At 51.0% G+C, this 22,445-nt stretch overlaps 1 protein-coding gene across 1 annotated transcript in view; it reads right to left on the minus strand.

Annotated features, from left to right (window-relative positions):
* Positions 1-355: 355 nt before the first annotated feature.
* Positions 356-22,445, minus strand: part of LOC139262701 (1-phosphatidylinositol 4,5-bisphosphate phosphodiesterase beta-2-like) — a 398,767-nt gene continuing 376,677 nt past the window's right edge. Inside the window, exons 31-32 of the mRNA XM_070877853.1 lie at positions 13,047-13,133; positions 356-1,754 (exon numbers count right to left, since the gene is read on the minus strand). Of these exons, the coding sequence (XP_070733954.1) occupies positions 1,506-1,754; positions 13,047-13,133 (336 nt within the window). The 3' untranslated portion in view covers positions 356-1,505. The remainder of the gene's footprint in view (positions 1,755-13,046; positions 13,134-22,445) is intronic.

A 22,445-nucleotide genomic window follows, 5' to 3' on the forward strand; every position in this document is an offset into this window, starting at 1 on the left:
CGGACAGAAGAAAAAACAATCGGTCACGGAACCAACGACCACGAACCTACAATAGCTACAGTGATTGTATGTCTAAAGTCAATTTCTCTCAGAAGTCTAGTCCTGTAGTTTTAGTTGTTTTTTGTTACGTAATAAAACGGACACTGGGTTCAGCCTAAATTTTGTGCCACGTGTTGTCCTTTCCCACTATAAGTTCCGAGGTCTAAGAATCAGAGAAGACTGAAAACAATTCCCCTACAATCCCAAGTTTCAGATTGTTCAATCTGCTGGCGAAAACTGTAAGCTCACCCCTAGCAGGCTCATTCAAGGCTACAATGTGTAATTTAATTCATATAAAAAAAACACGCATCAAAAGTAGGGAATAATCACACTTTTATTGTCAAAAGCATCGGCAGGTGTTAGTCACTCAAACTGCAGTCTAAATAAATTTAAAACAAATGGTTTTCTACACGAATCACAATTAACAGTTTTGACAAGACCGTAGCAAACTGACTTGGAGAGAAGTGCCTATTCTAGAACGTTTATAACCAGAGGTACCACAAAGACCTCACCCCCATCCCAGCATCTACAGGCAGTACAACGTGCTTGTTAATAGAGCTAGCTGCCTGCCCATTCCTGTCCCAATAAACCTTCAATGATACACACTTACACCCCAGGGACACTCACCGCAGAGAGGGCCCAAGAGGCCTGTCAGCAAACTACTGCACATTAGCTTTTATCGATAATGTCTGAAAAAAATCACCCTGTGATCTAGAAATGCAAAGCAGAAAACCCCTTCAATAAATTAACGTTTTGAGAATAAATGGAATTAGTTTTGCTCTATGGTTAGGATACAAAGGGAATTGACTGGTTAATTAACCCCAAAAAAGACAGAATTTTAGAGCACAGAAGGAGCCATTCGGCCCATCGCTCCTGTGCCCTCTCTCTGAAAGATCTCTCCCGTCAGTCCCAATCCCGTGACAGTCATGGAAAGAGAGAGGAAGTGAGAAGCATATCAGAAGTGGTTGTCATAACTTTCTACTTTATTAATTTTCTGATCCCTGTTTTAATGTGACGCTAATAACGATATTACTAATCCGCATGGTTTTACTGTAATATCTCTAATGTCAATGGGTTAGTGTTAAGGTCAAAGGAGAGCAGAGTCCCTGGCACATGAAGGGTTACTGGTTGAATCCGAGTCTTTACACTAGAGACCCGTAAATATGAAAAAGGGAATGTCATGAAAACCACAGATGCACAGAAATAGGAAGCATTTTTCCGAGAACCCAGTCTTAAGCTCTGCCAATCCCTGAATGGACATGTGCATCCTAACAAGTGAGACGATGCTACGCCTGCAAACTACTGTATCGAATCTACAAATGAGCAAATGCCCCTTTGCACCAGTGTAAAGTACTGAGAGCAGCTGGTGAACCCATCTATCTATCTCTGTGCCGATCACGGCTGCACTCAGTACAGAGCACCTCTGGTGCAGGGTTTGCCATTGTGGCTGGCGGCTCGTTGCTAAGTTATAACTTGGAGTAAAGATCTTCCAGATCATCCTCAGGCTTTGCGGTTGCACTGAGCAGCAGGTTCTCCAGCTCCTCAGTCGGTGGCGGGTCATGTGCCCTTGGTTCTGCTGGATCTTTCCCTTCACTCTGCAGCCCCTCCAGCTCCGGGATGAACTTGGCGGCCATGATGGACTTGCTCAGCTCCACCATCTCTTGTGGTAAGGCCTTCATCTTTGCTTCATACTCATTCTGGGCCTCCTGCTGATACTGAATATCATGGAAAACAGAGAAAGAAACAGATGATGGGAGCTTAAACACGAGTCATCTCCTCAACCTGCTGTGTATTGGATAAGGTTGGTTATGGCTGGGGTAAGAAGATAAGAAATAGGAGCAGGAGTCGGCCCCTCGAGCCTGCTCCGCCATTCAATAAGATTGTGTCTGATCATCGACCTCCACTCCACTTTCCCGCCCGATCTCCATATCCCTTGATTCCCCTAGAATCCAAAAATCTATCAGCCTTGAATATACTCAAAGACTCAGCACCCACAGCCCTCTGGGGCAGAGAATTTCAAGGAGTCACAGCTCTCTGTGAAGAAATTCCTCCTCATCTCTGTCTTAAATGGCCTTCCCTTTATCCTGAGACTGTGCCCCCTAGTTCAAGATTCTCCAGCCAGGGGAAACACCCTGTCAAACCCCCTCAGAATCTATATGTTTCAATGAGATCACCTCTCATTCTTTTAAACTCCAGACAATATAGGTCCAATTTACCCAATCTCTCATCATAAGACAGCCCTCTCATCCCAGGAATCAATCTAGTGAACCTTCATTGCACTGCCTCCAAGGCAAGTATATCCTTCCTGAGATAAGGGGACCCAAACTGTGCGCAGTATGCCAGGTGTGGTCTCACCAAGACCTTGTATTATTGCAGCAAGGCCTCCCTACTCTTATACTCCAACTCCCTTGCAATAAAGGACAACATGCCATTTGCCTTCTTTATTGCTTGCTGTACCTGCATGCTAGCTTTCTATGTTTCTTGCACATGGACACCCAAATCTCTCTGAAAACATAAAAGGTTACTGCACAAGATAAAAGTTCACGGGGTTGGGTATAATATATTAGCATGGATAGAGGATTGGCGAACTAACAGAGAACAGAGAGTTGGGATAAATGGGTCATTCTCTGGTTGGCAATCAGTAACTAGTGGGGTGCCGCAGGGATCAGTGCTGGGACCCCAACTATTTACAATCTGTATTAATGAATTGGAAGAAGGGACTGAGTGTAACGTAGCCAAGTTTGCCAACGGTACAAAGATGGGAGGAAAAGCAACGTGTGAGGAGGACACAAAAAATCTGCAAAAGGACAGAGACAGGCTAAGTGAGTGGGCAAAAATTTGGCAGATGGAGTATAATGTTGGAAAGTGTGAGGTCATGCACTTTGGCAGAAAGAAATCCAAAGAGCAAGTTATTATTTAAATGGAGAAAGATTGCAAAGTGCCGCAGTACAGCGGGACCTGGGGGTACTTGTGCATGAAACACAAAAGGATAGTATGCAGATACAGCAAGTGATCAGGAAGGCCAATGGTATCTTGGCCTTTATTGCAAAGGGGATGGAGTATAAAAGGAGGGAAGTCTTGCTACAGCTATATAAGGTATTAGTGAGGCCACACCTGGAATACTGCGTGCAGTTTTGGTTTCCATATTTATGAAAGGATATACTTGCTTTGGAGTCAGTTCAGAGAAGGTTCATTAGGTTGATTCTGGAGATGAGGGAGTTGACTTATGAGGAAAGGTTGAGTAGGTTGGGCCTCTACTCATTGGAATTCAGAAGAATGAGAGATGATCTTATCGAAATGTATAAGATTATGAGTGGGCTTGACAAGGCGGATGCAGAGAGGATGTTTCCACTGATGGGGGAGACTAGAACTAGAGGGCATGATCTTAGAATAAGGGGCCGCCCATTTAAAACTGAGATGAGGAGAAATTTCTTCTCTCAGAGGGTTGTTGATCTGTGGAATTCGCTGCCTCAGAGAGCTGTGGAAGCCGGGACACTGAATAAATTTAAGACAGAGATAGACAGTCTCTTAACTGATAAGGAGATAAGGGGTGATGGGGAGTGGGCAGGGATGTGGAGTTGAGTCCATGATCAAATCAGCCATGATCGTATTAAATGGCGGAGCAGGCTTGAGGGTCCGTATGGCCTACTCCTGCTCCTATTTTTTATTTTCTCTTATGTTCTTATTAACACCAATATTTAAAAGTTTCTCACCATTTAAAAAATATTCATCGAAACATAGAAAATAGGTGCAGGAGTAGGCCATTCGGCCCTTCGAGCCTGCACCACCATTCAATAAGATCATGGCTGATCATTCCCTCAGTACCCCTTTCCTGCTTTCTCTCCATACCCCTTGATCCCTTCAGCCATAATGGCCATATCTAACTCCCTCTTGAATATATCCAACGAGCTGGCATCAACAACTCTCTGTGGCAGGGAATTCCACAGGTTAACAACTCTCTGAGTGAAGAAGTTTCTCCTCATCTCAGTCCTAAATGGCTTACCCCTTATCTTAAGACTGTGTCTCCTGGTTCTGGACTTCCCCAACATCGGGAACATTCTACCCACATTCTGTTTTTCTATTCTTCCTACCAAAGTGAATAACCTCACATTTCCTTTCACTATACTCCATATGTCACCTAACCGTCCCCTCACTCAGTCTATCTATATCCCTTTGCAGACTATTCTACTCACAGATTACTATCCCACTTAACTTTGTATCATCAGCAAACTTGGATACAGTACACACGGTCCCTTCATCTAGGTCATTCATATAGATTGTAAATAGCTGAGGCCCCAGCACAGATCCTTGCGGCACCCCACTAGTTAACAGCCTGCCAACTGGAAAAATAACTCTTTATCCCTACTCACTGTTTTCTGTCTGATAACCAATCCTCTATCTATGCTACTATATCACCCCCAACCCAATGAGCCCTTATCTTGTGTAAGAACCTTTTATGTGGCAACTTATTGAATGCCTTTTGGAATTCAAAATATACTTCATCCACTGGTTCCCCTTTATCTACCCTACTAGTTACATCCTCAAAAAACTCCAATAAACTTGTCAAATCCAATTTCCCTTTCATAAAATCATGTTGACTCTGCCCAATTATGATACGATTTTCGAAGTGCCCTGACACCACTTCCTTAACAATGGACTCCAGAAGTTTCCTGATGACTGATGTCAGGCTAACTGGCCTAGTTCCCTGTTTTCTCTCTCACTCCTTTCTTGAATGGCAGGGTTACATTTGCGACCTTCCAATCGGCTGCACGAGATCCTATGACACACAGTTCTTGAATCTAGGGACTTTTGAACCAATGCATCCACTATCTCTGCAGCCACCTCTTTTAGAATCGGCAGTTATGCTCCAGATCATCTGACACACAGTGCCTCAACATGACAGTGCCCCTCACACACACTGTACCCCATCCAACTCCCCACCCCCTCACACACACTGTACCCCATCCAACTCCCCACCCCCTCACACACACTGTACACCATCCAACTCTCCACCCTCACACACACTGTACCCCATCCAACTCCCCACCCCCTCACACACACTGTACACCATCCAACTCTCCACCCTCACACACACTGTACCCCATCCAACTCCCCACCTCCTCACACACACTGTACCCCATCCAACTCCCCACCTCCTCACACACACTGTACCCCATCCGACTCCCCACCCCCTCACACACACTGTACCCCATCCAACTCCCCAACCCCTCACCAACACACACTTTACACCATCCAACTCCCCACTTCCTCACACACACTGTACCCCATCCAACTCCCCACCTCCTCACACACACTGTACCCCATCCAACTCCCCACCCCCTCACACACACTGTACCCCATCCAACTCCCCACCTCCTCACACACACTGTACCCCATCCAACTCCCCACCTCCTCACACACACTGTACCCCATCCAACTCCCCACCTCCTCACACACACTGTACCCCATCCAACTCCCCACCTCCTCACACACACACTGTACCCCATCCAACTCCCCACCCCCTCACATGCATTGTACCCCATCCAACTCCCCACCCCTCACACACACTGTACCCCATCCAACTCCCCACCTCCTCACACACACTGTACCCCATCCAACTCCCCACCCCTCACACACACTGTACCCCATCCAACTCCCCACCCCCTCACACACACTGTACCCCATCCAACTCCCCACCCCCTCACACACACTGTACCCCATCCAACTCCCCACCCTCACACACACTGTACCCCATCCAACTCCCCACCCCTCACACACACTGTACCCCATCCAACTCCCCACCCCCTCACACACACTGTAACCCATCCAACTCCCCACCCCCTCACACACACTGTACCCCATCCAACTCCCCACCCCCTCACACACACTGTACCCCATCCAACTCCCCACCTCCTCACACACACTGTACCCCATCCAACTCCCCACCCCCTCACACACACTGTACCCCATCCAACTCCCCACCCCCTCACACACACTGTACACCATCCAATTCCCAACCCCCTCACACACACTGTACCCCATTCAACTCCCCACCCCCTCACACACACTGTACCCCATCCAACTCCCCACCCCCTCACACACACTGTACCCCATCCAACTCCCCACCCCCTCACACACACTGTACCCCATCCAACTCCCCACCTCCTCACACACACTGTACACCATCCAACTCCCCACCCCCTCACACACACTGCACCCCATCCAACTCCCCACCCCCTCACATACACTGTACCCCATCCAACTCCCCACCTCCTCACACACACTGTACCCCATCCAACTCCCCACCCCCTCACACACACTGTACCCCATCCAACTCCCCACCCCCTCACACACACTGTACCCCATCCAACTCCCCACCCCCTCACACACACTGTAACTCATCCAACTCCCCACCCCCTCACACACACTGTACCCCATCCAACTCCCCACCCCTCACACACACTGTACCCCATCCAACTCCCCACGTCCTCACACACACTGGTACCCCATCCAACTCCCCACCCCCTCACACATACTGTACCCCATCCAACTCCCCACCCCTCACACACACTGTACCCCATCCAACTCCCCACGTCCTCACACACACTGGTACCCCATCCAACTCCCCACCCCCTCACACATACTGTACCCCATCCAACTCCCCGCCCCCTCACACACACTGTACCTCATCCAACTCCCCACCACCTCACACACACTGTACCCCATCCAACTCCCCACCCCCTCACACACACTGTACCTCATCCAACTCCCCACCACCTCACACACACTGTACCCCATCCAACCCACCACCCCCTCACACACACTGTACCTCATCCAACTCCCCACCACCTCACACACACTGTACCCCATCCAACTCCCCACCCCCTCACACACACTGTACCTCATCCAACTCCCCACCACCTCACACACACTGTACCCCATCCAACCCACCACCCCCTCACACACACTGTACCTCATCCAACTCCCCACCACCTCACACACACTGTACCTCATCCAACTCCCCACCACCTCACACACACTGTACCCCATCCAACCCACCACCCCCTCACACACACTGTACCCCATCCAACTCCCCACCCCCTCACCAACACACACTTTACACCATCCAACTCCCCACCTCCTCACACACACTGTACCTCATCCAACTCCCCACCTCCTCACACACACTGTACCCCATCCAACTCCCCACCCTCACACACACTGTACCCCATCCAACTCCCCACCCCCTCACCAACACACACTTTACACCATCCAACTCCCCACCTCCTCACACACACTGTACCTCATCCAACTCCCCACCTCCTCACACACACTGTACCCTATCCAGCTCCCCACCTCCTCACGCACACTGTACCCCATCCAACCCACCACCCCCTCACACACACTGTACTTCATCCAACTCCCCACCCCCTCACACACACTGTACCCCATCCAACTCCCCACCCCCTCACATACACTGTACCCCATCCAACTCCCCACCCCCTCACACACACTGTACCCCATCCAACTCCCCACCCCCTCACACACACTGTACCCCATCCAACTCCCCACCCCCTCACACACACTGTAACTCATCCAACTCCCCACCCCCTCACACACACTGTACCCCATCCAACTCCCCACCCCCTCACACACACTGTACCCCATCCAACCCACCACCCCCTCACACACACTGTACCTCATCCAACTCCCCACCTCCTCACACACACTGTACATCATCCAACTCCCCACCCCCTCACACACACTGTACCCCATCCAACTCCCCACCCCCTCACACACACTGTACCTCATCCAACTCCCCACCACCTCACACACACTGTACCCCATCCAACTCCCCACCCCCTCACACACACTGTACCCCATCCAACTCCCCACCCCCTCACCAACACACACTTTACACCATCCAACTCCCCACCTCCTCACACACACTGTACCTCATCCAACTCCCCACCACCTCACACACACTGTACCCCATCCAACTCCCCACCTCCTCACACACACTGTACCCCATCCAACTCCCCACCCCCTCACACACACTGTACCCCATCCAACTCCCCACCCCCTCACACACACTGTACCCCATCCAACTCCCCACCTCCTCACACACACTGTACCCCATCCAACTCCCCACCCCCTCACACACACTGTACCCCATCCAACTCCCCACCTCCTCACACACACACTGTACCTCATCCAACTCCCCACCCCCTCACATACACTGTACCTCATCCAACTCCCCACCCCCTCACACACACTGTACCTCATCCAACTCCCCACCACCTCACACACACTGTACCCCATCCAACTCCCCACCTCCTCACACACACTGTACCCCATCCAACTCCCCACCCCCTCACACACACTGTACCCCATCCAACTCCCCACCTCCTCACACACACACTGTACCTCATCCAACTCCCCACCCCCTCACACACACTGTACCCCATCCAACTCCCCACCTCCTCACACACACTGTACCTCATCCAACTCCCCACCTCCTCACACACACTGTACCCCATCCAACTCCCCACCCCCTCACACACACTGTACCTCATCCAACTCCCCACCTCCTCACACACACTGTACCTCATCCAACTCCCCACCTCCTCACACACACTGTACCCCATCCAACTCCCCACCCCCTCACATACACTGTACCCCATCCAACTCCCCACCCCCTCACACACACTGTACCCCATCCAACTCCCCACCCCTCACACACACTGTACCCCATCCAACTCCCCACCCCCTCACACACACTGGTACCCCATCCAACTCCCCACCCCCTCACACACACTGTACCCCATCCAACTCCCCACCCCCTCACACACACTGTACCCCATCCAACTCCCCACCCCCTCACACACACTGTACCTCATCCAACTCCCCACCTCCTCACACACACTGTACCCCATCCAACTCCCCACCCCCTCACACACACTGTACCCCATCCAACCCACCACCCCCTCACACACACTGTACCTCATCCAACTCCCTACCACCTCACACACACTGTACCCCATCCAACTCCCCACCTCCTCACACACACTGTACCCCATCCAACTCCCCACCCTCACACACACTGTACCCCATCCAACTCCCCACCCCCTCACCAACACACACTTTACACCATCCAACTCCCCACCTCCTCACACACACTGTACCTCATCCAACTCCCCACCTCCTCACACACACACTGTACCTCATTCAACTCCCCACCCTCACACACACTGTACCCCATCCAACTCCCCACCTCCTCACACACACTGTACCCCATCCAACTCCCCACCCCCTCACCAACACACACTTTACACCATCCAACTCCCCACCTCCTCACACACACTGTACCTCATCCAACTCCCCACCTCCTCACACACACTGTACCCTATCCAGCTCCCCACCTCCTCACGCACACACTGTACCTCATCCAACTCCCCACCCCCTCAAACACACTGTACCTCATCCAACTCCCCACCCCCTCACACGCACTGTACCCCATCCAACTCCCAAACTCCTCACACACACTGTACCTCATCCAACTCCCCACCTCCTCACACACACTGTACCTCATCCAACTCCCCACCCCCTCACACACACTGTACCTCATCCAACTCCCCACCCCCTCACACACACTGTACCCCATCCAACTCCCCACCTCCTCACACACACTGTACCTCATCCAACTCCCCACCTCCTCACACACACTGTACCTCATCCAACTCCCCACCCCCTCACACACACTGTACCCCATCCAACTCCCCAACCCCTCACCAACACACACTTTACACCATCCAACTCCCCACACACACTGTACCTCATCCAACTCCCCACCTCCTCACACACACTGTACCTCATCCAACTCCCCACCTCCTCACACACACTGTACCCCATCCAACTCCCCACCCCCTCACACACACTGTACCTCATCCAACTCCCCACCCCCTCACACACACTGTACCCCATCCAACTCCCCACCCCCTCACACGCATTGTACCCCATCCAACTCCCCACCCCTCACACACACTGTACCCCATCCAACTCCCCACCCCTCACACACACTGTACCCCATCCAACTCCCCACCCCCTCACACACACTGTACCCCATCCAACTCCCCACCCCCTCACACACACTGTACCCCATCCAACTCCCCACCCCCTCACACACACTGTACACCATCCAACTCCCCACCTCCTCACACACACTGTACCCCATCCAACTCCCCACCCCCTCACACACACTGTACCTCATCCAACTCCCCACCCCCTCACACACACTGTACCCCATCCAACTCCCCACCCCCTCACACACACTGTACACCATCCAATTCCCCACCCCCTCACACACACTGTACCCCATTCAACTCCCCACCCCCTCACACACACTGTACCCCATCCAACTCCCCACCCCCTCACACACACTGTACCCCATCCAACTCCCCACCCCCTCACATACACTGTACCCCATCCAACTCCCCACCCCCTCACACACACTGTACCCCATCCAACTCCCACCCCCTCACACACACTGTACCCCATCCAACTCCCCACCCCCTCACACACACTGTAACTTATCCAACTCCCCACCCCCTCACACACACTGTACCCCATCCAACTCCCCACCCCTCACACACACTGTACCCCATCCAACTCCCCACGTCCTCACACACACTGTACCCCATCCAACTCCCCACCCCCTCACACACACTGTACACCATCCAACTCCCCACCTCCTCACACACACTGTACCCCATCCAACTCCCCACCCCCTCACACACACTGTACCCCATCCAACTCCCCACCCCCTCACACACACTGTACCCCATCCAACTCCCCACCCCCTCACACACACTGTACACCATCCAATTCCCCACCCCCTCACACACACTGTACCCCATTCAACTCCCCACCCCCTCACACACACTGTACCCCATCCAACTCCCCACCCCCTCACACACACTGTACCCCATCCAACTCCCCACCCCCTCACATACACTGTACCCCATCCAACTCCCCACCCCCTCACACACACTGTACCCCATCCAACTCCCACCCCCTCACACACACTGTACCCCATCCAACTCCCCACCCCCTCACACACACTGTAACTCATCCAACTCCCCACCCCCTCACGCACACTGTACCCCATCCAACTCCCCACCCCTCACACACACTGTACCCCATCCAACTCCCCACGTCCTCACACACACTGGTACCCCATCCAACTCCCCACCCCCTCACACACACTGTACCCCATCCAACTCCCCACCCCCTCACACACACTGTACCCCATCCAACTCCTCACCCCCTCACACACACTGTACCTCATCCAACTCCCCACCTCCTCACACACACTGTACCCCATCCAACTCCCCACCGCCTCACACACACTGTACCCCATCCAACCCACCACCCCCTCACACACACTGTACCTCATCCAACTCCCCACCACCTCACACACACTGTACCCCATCCAACTCCCCACCCTCACACACACTGTACCCCATCCAACTCCCCACCCCCTCACCAACACACACTTTACACCATCCAACTCCCCACCTCCTCACACGCACTGTACCCTATCCAGCTCCCCACCTCCTCACGCACACACTGTACCTCATCCAACTCCCCACCCCCTCACACACACTGTACCTCATCCAACTCCCCACCCCCTCACACACACTGTAACCTATCCAACTCCCCACCTCCTCACGCACACACTGTACCTCATCCAACTCCCCACCCCCTCACACACACTGTACCTCATCCAACTCCCCACCTCCTCACACACACTGTACCCCATCCAACTCCCCACCTCCTCACACACACTGTACCTCATCCAACTCCCCACCTCCTCACACACACTGTACCCTATCCAGCTCCCCACCTCCTCACGCACACACTGTACCTCATCCAACTCCCCACCCCCTCACACACACTGTACCTCATCCAACTCCCCACCCCCTCACACGCACTGTACCCCATCCAACTCCCCACCTCCTCACACACACTGTACCTCATCCAACTCCCCACCTCCTCACACACACTGTACCTCATCCAACTCCCCACCTCCTCACACACACTGTACCCTATCCAACTCCCCACCTCCTCACGCACACACTGTACCTCATCCAACTCCCCACCCCCTCACACACACTGTACCCCATCCAACTCCCCACCCCCTCACACACACTGTACCGCATCCAACTCCCCACCTCCTCACACACACTGTACCCCATCCAACTCCCCACCCTCACACACACTGTACCTCATCCAACTCCCCACCCCCTCACACACACTGTACCTCATCCAACTTCCCACCTCCTCACACACACTGTACCTCATCCAACTCCCCACCCCCTCACACACACGATACCCCATCCAACTCCCCACACACACTGTACCCGATCCAACTCCCCACCTCCTCATACACACTGTACCCCATCCAACTCCCCACCTCCTCACACACACTGTACCCCATCCAACTCCCCACCTCCTCACACACACACTGTACCTCATACAACTCCCCACCCCCTCACACACACTGTACCCCATCCAACTTCCCACCTCCTCACACACACTGTACCTCATCCAACTCCCCACCCCCTCACACACACGATACCCCATCCAACTCCCCACACACACTGTACCCGATCCAACTCCCCACCTCCTCATACACACTGTACCCCATCCAACTCCCCACCTCCTCACACACACTGTACCCCATCCAACTCCCCACCTCCTCACACACACACTGTACCTCATACAACTCCCCACCCCCTCACACACACGATACCCCATCCAACTCCCCACACACACTGTACCCGATCCAACTCCCCACCTCCTCATACACACTGTACCCCATCCAACTCCCCGCCCTCACACACACTGTACCCCATCCAACACCCCACCCTCACACACACTGTACCCCATCCAACTCCCCACCCTCTCACACACACTGTACTCCATCCAACTCAACATCCTGTTACCTCTTTTTCCTTTTCTTTAATTTCCTCTAAATTGGCTGCTTGCTTTTCCTCAAGATTGCGTTCAAGACTTGACTGATTCTCTAAAACCTGCAACAAAAGGTGATATAATTAGTGAAATAGAGGTGGCAGTGAGGAGCGGCTGTGCGGAGTCGGGAACTGTGGGTTGGGCAATGGGACTGTGGGTTCGTCAATGGGTGAGTTGGGCAATGGGAGTGTAGGTTGGTCAATGGATGCGTTGGATAATGTGACAGTGGTTTGGCAATGGGACTGTTGGTCGATTGGGGAGCGGGATTGTTTATAATAGAGTGCAACTTTCGATTGTGTAAACTGGCATTGTATAGATGGATGGGTTCGATGTGTAGATTGATGGGTTCGATGTGTAGGTGGATGGGTTTGATGTGTAGGTGGATAGGTTCGATGTGTCGGTGGATGGGTTCGATGTGTCGGTGGATGGGTTCGATGTGTCGGTGGATGGGTTCGATGTGTCGGTGGATGGGTTCGATGTGTCGGTGGATGGGTTCGATGTGAAGGTGGATAGGTTCGATGTGTCGGTGGATGGGTTCGATGTGTCGGTGGATGGGTTTGATGTGTCGGTGGATGGGTTCGATGTGTCGGTGGATGGGTTCGATGTGAAGGTGGATAGGTTCGATGTGTCGGTGGATGGGTTCGATGTGTCGGTGGATGGGTTCGATGTGTCGGTGGATGGGTTCGATGTGAAGGTGGATGGGTTCGATGTGTCGGTGGATGGGTTCGATGTGTTGGTGGATGGGTTCGATGTGTAGATGGATGGGTTCGATGTGTCGGTGGATGGGTTCGATGTGAAGGTGGATGGGTTCGATGTGTCGGTGGATGGGTTCGATGTGTCGGTGGATGGGTTCGATGTGTCGGTGGATGGGTTCGATGTGTCGGTGGATGGGTTTGATGTGTAGATGGATGTGTTCGACGTGTACGTGGATGGTTTCGATGTGTAGATGGATAAGTTCGATGTGTAGGTTTATGGGTTCGATGTGCAGGTGGATGGGTTCGATGGCGTCGGGAGTTCGTTGGTGATGGTGAGTCCGGGGATCAGCAGAGGCCTATAAAAGGTGTACTTGTGCAGCTACAGGGAGAAGGGAAAAAAGAAGTAGAAAGAAACAGAAAGGTGACGTCACAGCCTAGGGGGTAAGTGATTGGCTGGTGATTGGTGAGTAGTTTTTCTTTTTCTTTTTTATATTAGTCAGTAACTTTTAACATTGTTGTTGCCAATTTAAGTGTATCTAAGGGTTAAGTCATGGCAGGAGAACTCGGTCGGGTGTTATGCTCCTCCTGTACCATGTGGGAACTCAGGGACACTTCCGGTGTCCCTGACGACTACGTGTGCGGGAAGTGTATCCGCCTCGAGCTCCTGACGGTCCGGGTTGCGGAGTTGGAGCTGAGGGTGGATTCACTCTGGAGCATCCACGATGCTGAGAATGACGTGAGTAGCATGTGTAGCGAGTTGGTCTTACCGCAGGAGAAGGGTCCACAGCCAGATAGGGAATGGAAGACCAGCAGGAAGAGTAGTGCAAGGAAGGTAGTGCAGGGGTCCCCTGTGGTCATCCTCCTGCAAAACAGATACACCGCTTTGAGTACTGTGGGGGGGATGACTCATCAGGGGAGGGCAGCAGCAGCCAAGTTCATGGCACCGTGGCTGGCTCTGTTGCACAGAAGGGCAGGAAAAAGAGTGGGAGAGCGATAGTGATAGGGGATTCAATGGTGAGGGGAATAGATAGGCGTTTCTGCGGCCGCAACCGAGACTCCAGGATGGTATGTTGCCTCCCTGGTGCAAGGGTCAAGGATGTCTCGGAGCGGGTGCAGGACATTCTGAAAAGGGAGGGAGAACAGCCAGTTGTCGTGGTGCACATTGGTACCAGCGACATAGGTAAAAAAAGGGATGAGGTCCTACGAAACGAATTTAAGGAGCTAGGAGCTAAATTAAAAAGTAGGACCTCAAAAGTAGTAATCTCGGGATTGCGACCAGTGCCACGTGATAGTCAGAGTAGGAATCGCAGGATAGCGCAGATGAATACGTGGCTTGAGCAGTGGTGCAGCAGGGAGGGATTCAAATTCCTGGGGCATTTGGAACCTGTTCTGGGGGAGGTGGGACCAGTACAAACCGGACGGTCTGCACCTGGGCAGGACCGGAACCAATGTCCTCGGGGGATGTTTGCTGTTGGGGAGGAGTTAAACTAATATGGCAGGGGGATGGGAACCAATGCAGGGAGACAGAGGGAGACAAAAAGGAGGCAAAAGCAAAAGACAGAAAGGAGATGAGGAAAAGTGGAGGGCAGAGAAACCCAAGGCAAAGAACAAAAAGGGCCACTGTGCAGCAACATTCTAAAAGGACAAAGGGTGTTAAAAAAACAAGCCTGAAGGCTTTGTGTCTTAATGCAAGGAGTATCCGCAATAAGGTGGATGAATTAACTGTGCAAATAGATGTTAACAAATATGATGTGATTGGGATTACGGAGACGTGGCTCCAGGATGATCAGGGCTGGGAACTCAACATCCAGGGGTATTCAACATTCAGGAAGGATAGAATAAAAGGAAAAGAAGGTGGGGTAGCATTTCTGGTTAAAGAGGAGATTAATGCAATAGTTAGGAAGGACATTAGCTTGGATGATGTGGAATCTATATGGGTAGAGCTGCAGAACACCAAAGGGCAAAAAACGTTAGTGGGAGTTGTGTACAGACCTCCAAACAGTAGTAGTGATGTTAGGGAGGATATCAAACAGGAAATTAGGGGTGCATGCAATAAAGGTGCAGCAGTTATAATGGGTGACTTTAATATGCACATAGATTGGGCTAACCAAACTGGAAGCAATACGGTGGAGGAGGATTTCCTGGAGTGCATAAAGGATGGTTTTCTCGACCAATATGTCGAGGAACCAACTGGGGGGGAGGCCATCTTAGACTGGGTGTTATGTAATGAGAGAGGATTAATTAGCAATCTCATTGTACGAGGCCCCTTGGGGAAGAGTGACCATAATATGGTGGAATTCTGCATTAGGATGGAGAATGAAACAGTTAATTCAGAGACCATGGTCCAGAACTTAAAGAAGGCTAACTTTGAAGGTATGAGGCGTGAATTGGCTAGGATAGATTGGCGAATGATACTTAAGGGGTTGACTGTGGATGGGCAATGGCAGACATTTAGAGACCGCATGGATGAATTACAACAATTGTACATTCCTGTCTGGCGTAAAAATAAAAAAGGGAAGGTGGCTCAACCGTGGCTATCAAGGGAAATCAGGGATAGTATTAAAGCCAAGGAAGTGGCATACAAATTGGCCAGAAATAGCAGCGAACCCGGGGACTGGGAGAAATTTAGAACTCAGCAGAGGAGGACAAAGGGTTTGATTAGGGCAGGGAAAATGGAGTACGAGAAGAAGCTTGCAGGGAACATTAAGGCGGATTGCAAAAGTTTCTATCGGTATGTAAAGAGAAAAAGGTTAGTAAAGACAAACGTAGGTCCCCTGCAGTCAGAATCAGGGGAAGTCATAGCGGGGAACAAAGAAATGGCAGACCAATTGAACAAGTACTTTGGTTCGGAATTCACTAAGGAGGACACCAACAACCTTCCGGATATAAAAAAGGGGTCAGAGGGTCTAGTAAGGAGGAGGAACTGAGGGAAATCTTTATTAGTCGGGAAATTGTGTTGGGGAAATTGATGGGATTGAAGGCCGATAAATCCCCAGGGCCTGATGGACTGCATCCCAGAGTACTTAAGGAGGTGGCCTTGGAAATAGTGGATGCATTGACAGTCATTTTCCAACATTCCATTGACTCTGGATCAGTTCCTATGGAGTGGAGGGTAGCCAATGTAACCCCACTTTTTAAAAAAGGAGGGAAGAGAGAAAACAGGGAATTATAGACCGGTCAGCCTGACCTCAGTAGTGGGTAAAATGATGGAATCAATTATTAAGGATGTCATAGCAGTGCATCTGGAAAATGGTGACATGATAGGTCCAAGTCAGCATGGATTTGTGAAAGGGAAATCATGCTTGACAAACCTTCTGGAATTTTTTGAGGATGTTTCCAGTAAAGTGGACAAGGGAGAACCAGTTGATGTGGTATATTTGGACTTTCAGAAGGCTTTCGACAAGGTCCCACACAAGAGATTAATGTGCAAAGTTAAAGCACATGGGATTGGGGGTAGTGTGCTGACGTGGATTGAGAACTGGTTGTCAGACAGGAAGCAAATAGTAGGAGTAAATGGGTACTTTTCAGAATGGCAGGCAGTGACTAGTGGGGTACCGCAAGGTTCTGTGCTGGGGCCCCAGCTGTTTACATTGTACATTAATGATTTAGACGAGGGGATTAAATGTAGTATCTCCAAATTTGCGGATGACACTAAGTTGGGTGGATGTGTGAGCTGCGAGGAGGATGCTATGAGGCTGCAGAGTGACTTGGATAGGTTAGGTGAGTGGGCAAATGCATGGCAGATGAAGTATAATGTGGATAAATGTGAGGTTATCCATTTTGGTGGTAAAAACAGAGAGACAGACTATTATCTGAATGGTGACAGATTAGGAAAAGGGGAGGTGCAACGAGACCTGGGTGTCATGGTACATCAGTCATTGAAGGTTGGCATGCAGGTACAGCAGGCGGTTAAGAAAGCAAATGGCATGTTGGCCTTCATAGCGAGAGGATTTGAGTACAGGGGCAGGGAGGTGTTGCTACAGTTGTACAGGGCATTGGTGAGGCCACACCTGGAGTATTGTGTACAGTTTTGGTCTCCTAACTTGAGGAAGGACATTCTTGCTATTGAGGGAGTGCAGCGATGATTCACCAGACTGATTCCCGGGATGGTGGGACTGACATATCAAGAAAGACTGGATCAACTGGAGTTCAGAAGAATGAGAGGGGACCTCATAGAAATGTTTAAAATTCTAATGGGTTTGGACAGGTTAGATGCAGGAAGAATGTTCCCAATGTTGGGGAAGTCCAGAACCAGGGGTCACAGTCCAAGGATAAGGGGTAAGCCATTTAGGACCGAGATGAGGAGAAACTTCTTCACCCAGAGAGTGGTGAACCTGTGGAATTCTCTACCACAGAAAGTAGTTGAGGCCAATTCACGAAATATATTCAAAAGGGAGTTAGATATAGTCCTTACTACTAGAGGGATCAAGGGGTATGGCGAGAAAGCAGGAAGGGGGTACTGAAGGTGCATGTTCAGCCATGAACTCATTGAATGGCGGTGCAGGATAGAAGGGCTGCATGGCCTACTCCTGCACCTATTTTCTATGTTTCTATGTGTAGATTGATGTGCTCGATGTGTAGGTGGATGGGTTCGACGTGTCGATGGATGGGTTCGACGTGTAGATGGATGGGTTCGACGTGTAGATGGATGGGTTCGACGTGTAGATGGATGGGTTCGACGTGTAGATGGATGGGTTCGACGTGTAGGTGGATGGGTTCGACGTGTAGGTGGATGGGTTCGACGTGTAGGTGGATGGGTTCGATGTGTCGATGGATGGGTTCGATGTGAAGGTGGATGGGTTCGATGTGTCGATGGATGGGTTCGACGTGTAGGTGGATGGTTCGATGTGTAGGTGGATGGGTTCGATGTGTAGGTGGATGGGTTCGATGTGCAGATGGATGGGTTCGATGTGTAGGTGGATGATTTCGATGTGTCGGTGGATGGGTTCGATGTGAAGGTGGATGGGTTCGATGTGTAGATGGACGGGTTCGATGTGTAAATGGATGTGTTCGATGTGAAGGTGGATGGGTTCGATGCGTAGGTGGATGTGTTCGATGTGAAGGTGGATGGGTTCGATGCGTAGGTGGATGTGTTCGATGTGAAGGTGGATGGGTTCGATGTGTAGATGGATGCGTTCGATGTGTAAATGGATGTGTTCGATGTGAAGGTGGATGGGTTCGATGCGTCGGTGGATGGGTTCGATGTGTCGATGGATGGGTTCGATGTGTAGATTGATGGGTTCGATGTGTCGATGGATGGGTTCGATGTGTAGATTGATGGGTTCGATGTGTAGATTGATGGGTTCGATGTGTAGATTGATGGGTTCGATGTGTAGGTGGATGGGTTCGATGTGTCGATGGATGGGTTCGATGTGTAGATTGATGGGTTCGATGTGTAGATTGATGGGTTCGATGTGTAGGTGGATGGGTTCAATGTGTAGATTGATGTGTTCGATGTGTAAATGGATGTGTTCGATGTGTCGGTGGATGGGTTCGATGTGCAGATGGATGGGTTCGATGTGGAGGTGGATGATTTCGATGTGTCGGTGGATGGGTTCGATGTGAAGGTGGATGGGTTCGATGTGTAGATTGATGTGTTCGATGTGTCGGTGGATGGGTTCGATGTGCCGATGGATGGGTTCGATGTGTAGATTGATGTGTTCGATGTGTCGGTGGATGGGTTCGATGTGTAGATTGATGTGTTCGATGTGTCGGTGGATGGGTTCGATGTGTAGATTGATGGGTTCGATGTGTAGATTGATGTGTTCGATGTGTCGGTGGATGGGTTCGATGTGCCGATGGATGGGTTCGATGTGTAGATTGATGTGTTCGATGTGTCGGTGGATGGGTTCGATGTGCCGATGGATGGGTTCGATGTGTAGATTGATGTGTTCGATGTGTCGGTGGATGGGTTCGATGTGTAGATTGATGGGTTCGATGTGTAGATTGATGTGTTCGATGTGTCGGTGGATGGGTTCGATGTGCAGATGGATGGGTTCGATGTGGAGGTGGATGATTTCGATGTGTCGGTGGATGGGTTCGATGTGAAGGTGGATGGGTTCGATGTGTAGATTGATGTGTTCGATGTGTCGGTGGATGGGTTCGATGTGCCGATGGATGGGTTCGATGTGTAGATTGATGGGTTCGATGTGTAGGTGGATGGGTTCGATGTGTAGGTGGATGGGTTCGATGTGTAGGTGGATGGGTTCGATGTGCAGGTGGATGCGTTCGATGTGTAGGTCGATGGGTTCGATGTGTCGATGGATGGGTTCGATGTGTAGATGGATGAGTTCGATGTGTAGATTGATGGGTTCGATGTGTAGGTGGATGGGTTTCATGTGCAGATGGATGGGTTCGATGTGGAGGTGGATGATTTCGATGTGTCGGTGGATGGGTTCGATGTGAAGGTGGATGGGTTCGATGTGTAGATGGACGGGTTCGATGTGTAAATGGATGTGTTCGATGTGAAGGTGGATGGGTTCGATGCGGAGGTGGATGGGTTCGATGCGTAGGTGGATGTGTTCCATGTGTAGATTGATGTGTTCGATGTGTAGGTGGATGGGTTCGATGTGTAGGTGGATGGGTTCGATGTGTAGATGGATGCGTTCGATGTGTAGGTCGATGGGTTCGATGTGTAGGTGGATGGGTTCGATGTGTAGATGGATGGGTTCGATGTGCAGGTGGATGCGTTCGATGTGTAGGTCGATGGGTTCGATGTGTAGATGGATGGGTTCGATGTGTAGGTGAATGGATTCGATGTGTAGATGGATGGGTTCGATGTGTAGATGGATGGGTTCGATGTGTAGATGGATGGGTTCGATGTGTAGGTGGATGGGTTCGATGTGCAGATGGATGTGTGCGATGTGTAGGTGGATGGGTTCAATGTGTCGATGGATGGGTTCGATGTGCAGATTGATGGGTTCGATGTGTAGATTGATGGGTTCGATGTGTAGGTGGATGGGTTCAATGTGTAGATTGATGGGTTCGATGTGTAGGTGGATGGGTTCGATGTGCAGGTGGATGGGTTCGATGTGCAGGTGGATGGGTTCGATGTGTAGATGGATGGGTTCGACGTGTAGATGGATGGGTTCGATGTGGAGGTGGATGGGTTCGATGTGTAGATGGATGGGTTCGATGTGGAGGTGGATGGGTTCAATGTGCAGGTGGATGGGTTCAATGTGTCGGTGGATGGGTTCGATATGGAGGTGGATGGGTTCGATGTGCAGATGGATGGGTTCGATGTGTAGGTGGATAATTTCGATGTGTCGGTGGAGGGGTTCGATGTGAAGGTGGATGGGTTCGATGTGTAAATGGATGTGTTCGATGTGAAGGTGGATGGGTTCGATGCGTAGGTGGATGGGTTCGATGTGTAAATGGATGTGTTCGATGTGTAAATGGATGTGTTCCATGTGTAGGTGGATGGGTTCGATGTGTAGGTGGATGGGTTCGATGTGCAGGTGGATGTGTTCGATGTGTAAATGGATGTGTTCCATGTGTAGGTGGATGGGTTCGATGTGTAGGTGGATGGGTTCGATGTGTCGATGGATGGGTTCGATGTGTAGATTGATGGGTTCGATGTGTAGATTGATGGGTTCGATGTGTAGGTGGATGGGTTCAATGTGTAGATTGATGTGTTCGATGTGAAGGTGGATGTGTTCGATGTGTAAATGGATGTGTTCCATGTGTAGGTGGATGGGTTCGATGTGTAGGTGGATGGGTTCGATGTGCAGGTGGATGTGTTCGATGTGGAGGTGGATGGGTTCGATGTGGAGGTGGATGGGTTCGATGTGTCGATGGATGGGTTCGATGTGTAGATTGATGGGTTCGATGTGTAGATTGATGGGTTCGATGTGTAGGTGGATGGGTTCAATGTGTAGATTGATGTGTTCGATGTGTAAATGGATGTGTTCGATGTGAAGGTGGATGGCTTCGATGCGTAGGTGGATGTGTTCCATGTGTAGATTGATGTGTTCGATGTGTAGGTGGATGGGTTCGATGTGCCGATGGATGGGTTCGATGTGTAGATTGATGGGTTCGATGTGTAGGTGGATGGGTTCGATGTGTCAATGGATGGGTTCGATGTGCAGGTGGATGCGTTCGATGTGTAGGTCGATGGGTTCGATGTGTCGATGGATGGGTTCGATGTGTAGATGGATGGGTTCGATGTGTAGATTGATGGGTTCGATGTGTAGATTGATGGGTTCGATGTGTAGGTGGATGGGTTTCATGTGCAGATGGATGGGTTCGATGTGGTGGTGGATGATTTCGATGTGTCGGTGGATGGGTTCGATGTGAAGGTGGATGGGTTCGATGTGTAGATGGACGGGTTCGATGTGTAAATGGATGTGTTCGATGTGAAGGTGGATGGGTTCGATGCGTAGGTGGATGTGTTCGATGTGAAGGTGGATGTGTTCGATGTGTAAATGGATGTGTTCGATGTGAAGGTGGATGGGTTCGATGTGTAGATTGATGGGTTCGATGTGTAGGTGGATGGGTTCGATGTGTAGGTGGATGGGTTCGATGTGTCGATGGATGGGTTCGATGTGTAGATTGATGGGTTCGATGTGCAGATTGATGGGTTCGATGTGTAGGTGGATGGGTTCAATGTGTAGATTGATGTGTTCGATGTGTAAATGGATGTGTTCGATGTGAAGGTGGATGGCTTCGATGCGTAGGTGG

Source organism: Pristiophorus japonicus, chromosome 4 (assembly GCF_044704955.1).
Source record: "Pristiophorus japonicus isolate sPriJap1 chromosome 4, sPriJap1.hap1, whole genome shotgun sequence".
Classification (NCBI taxonomy): domain Eukaryota; kingdom Metazoa; phylum Chordata; class Chondrichthyes; family Pristiophoridae; genus Pristiophorus; species Pristiophorus japonicus.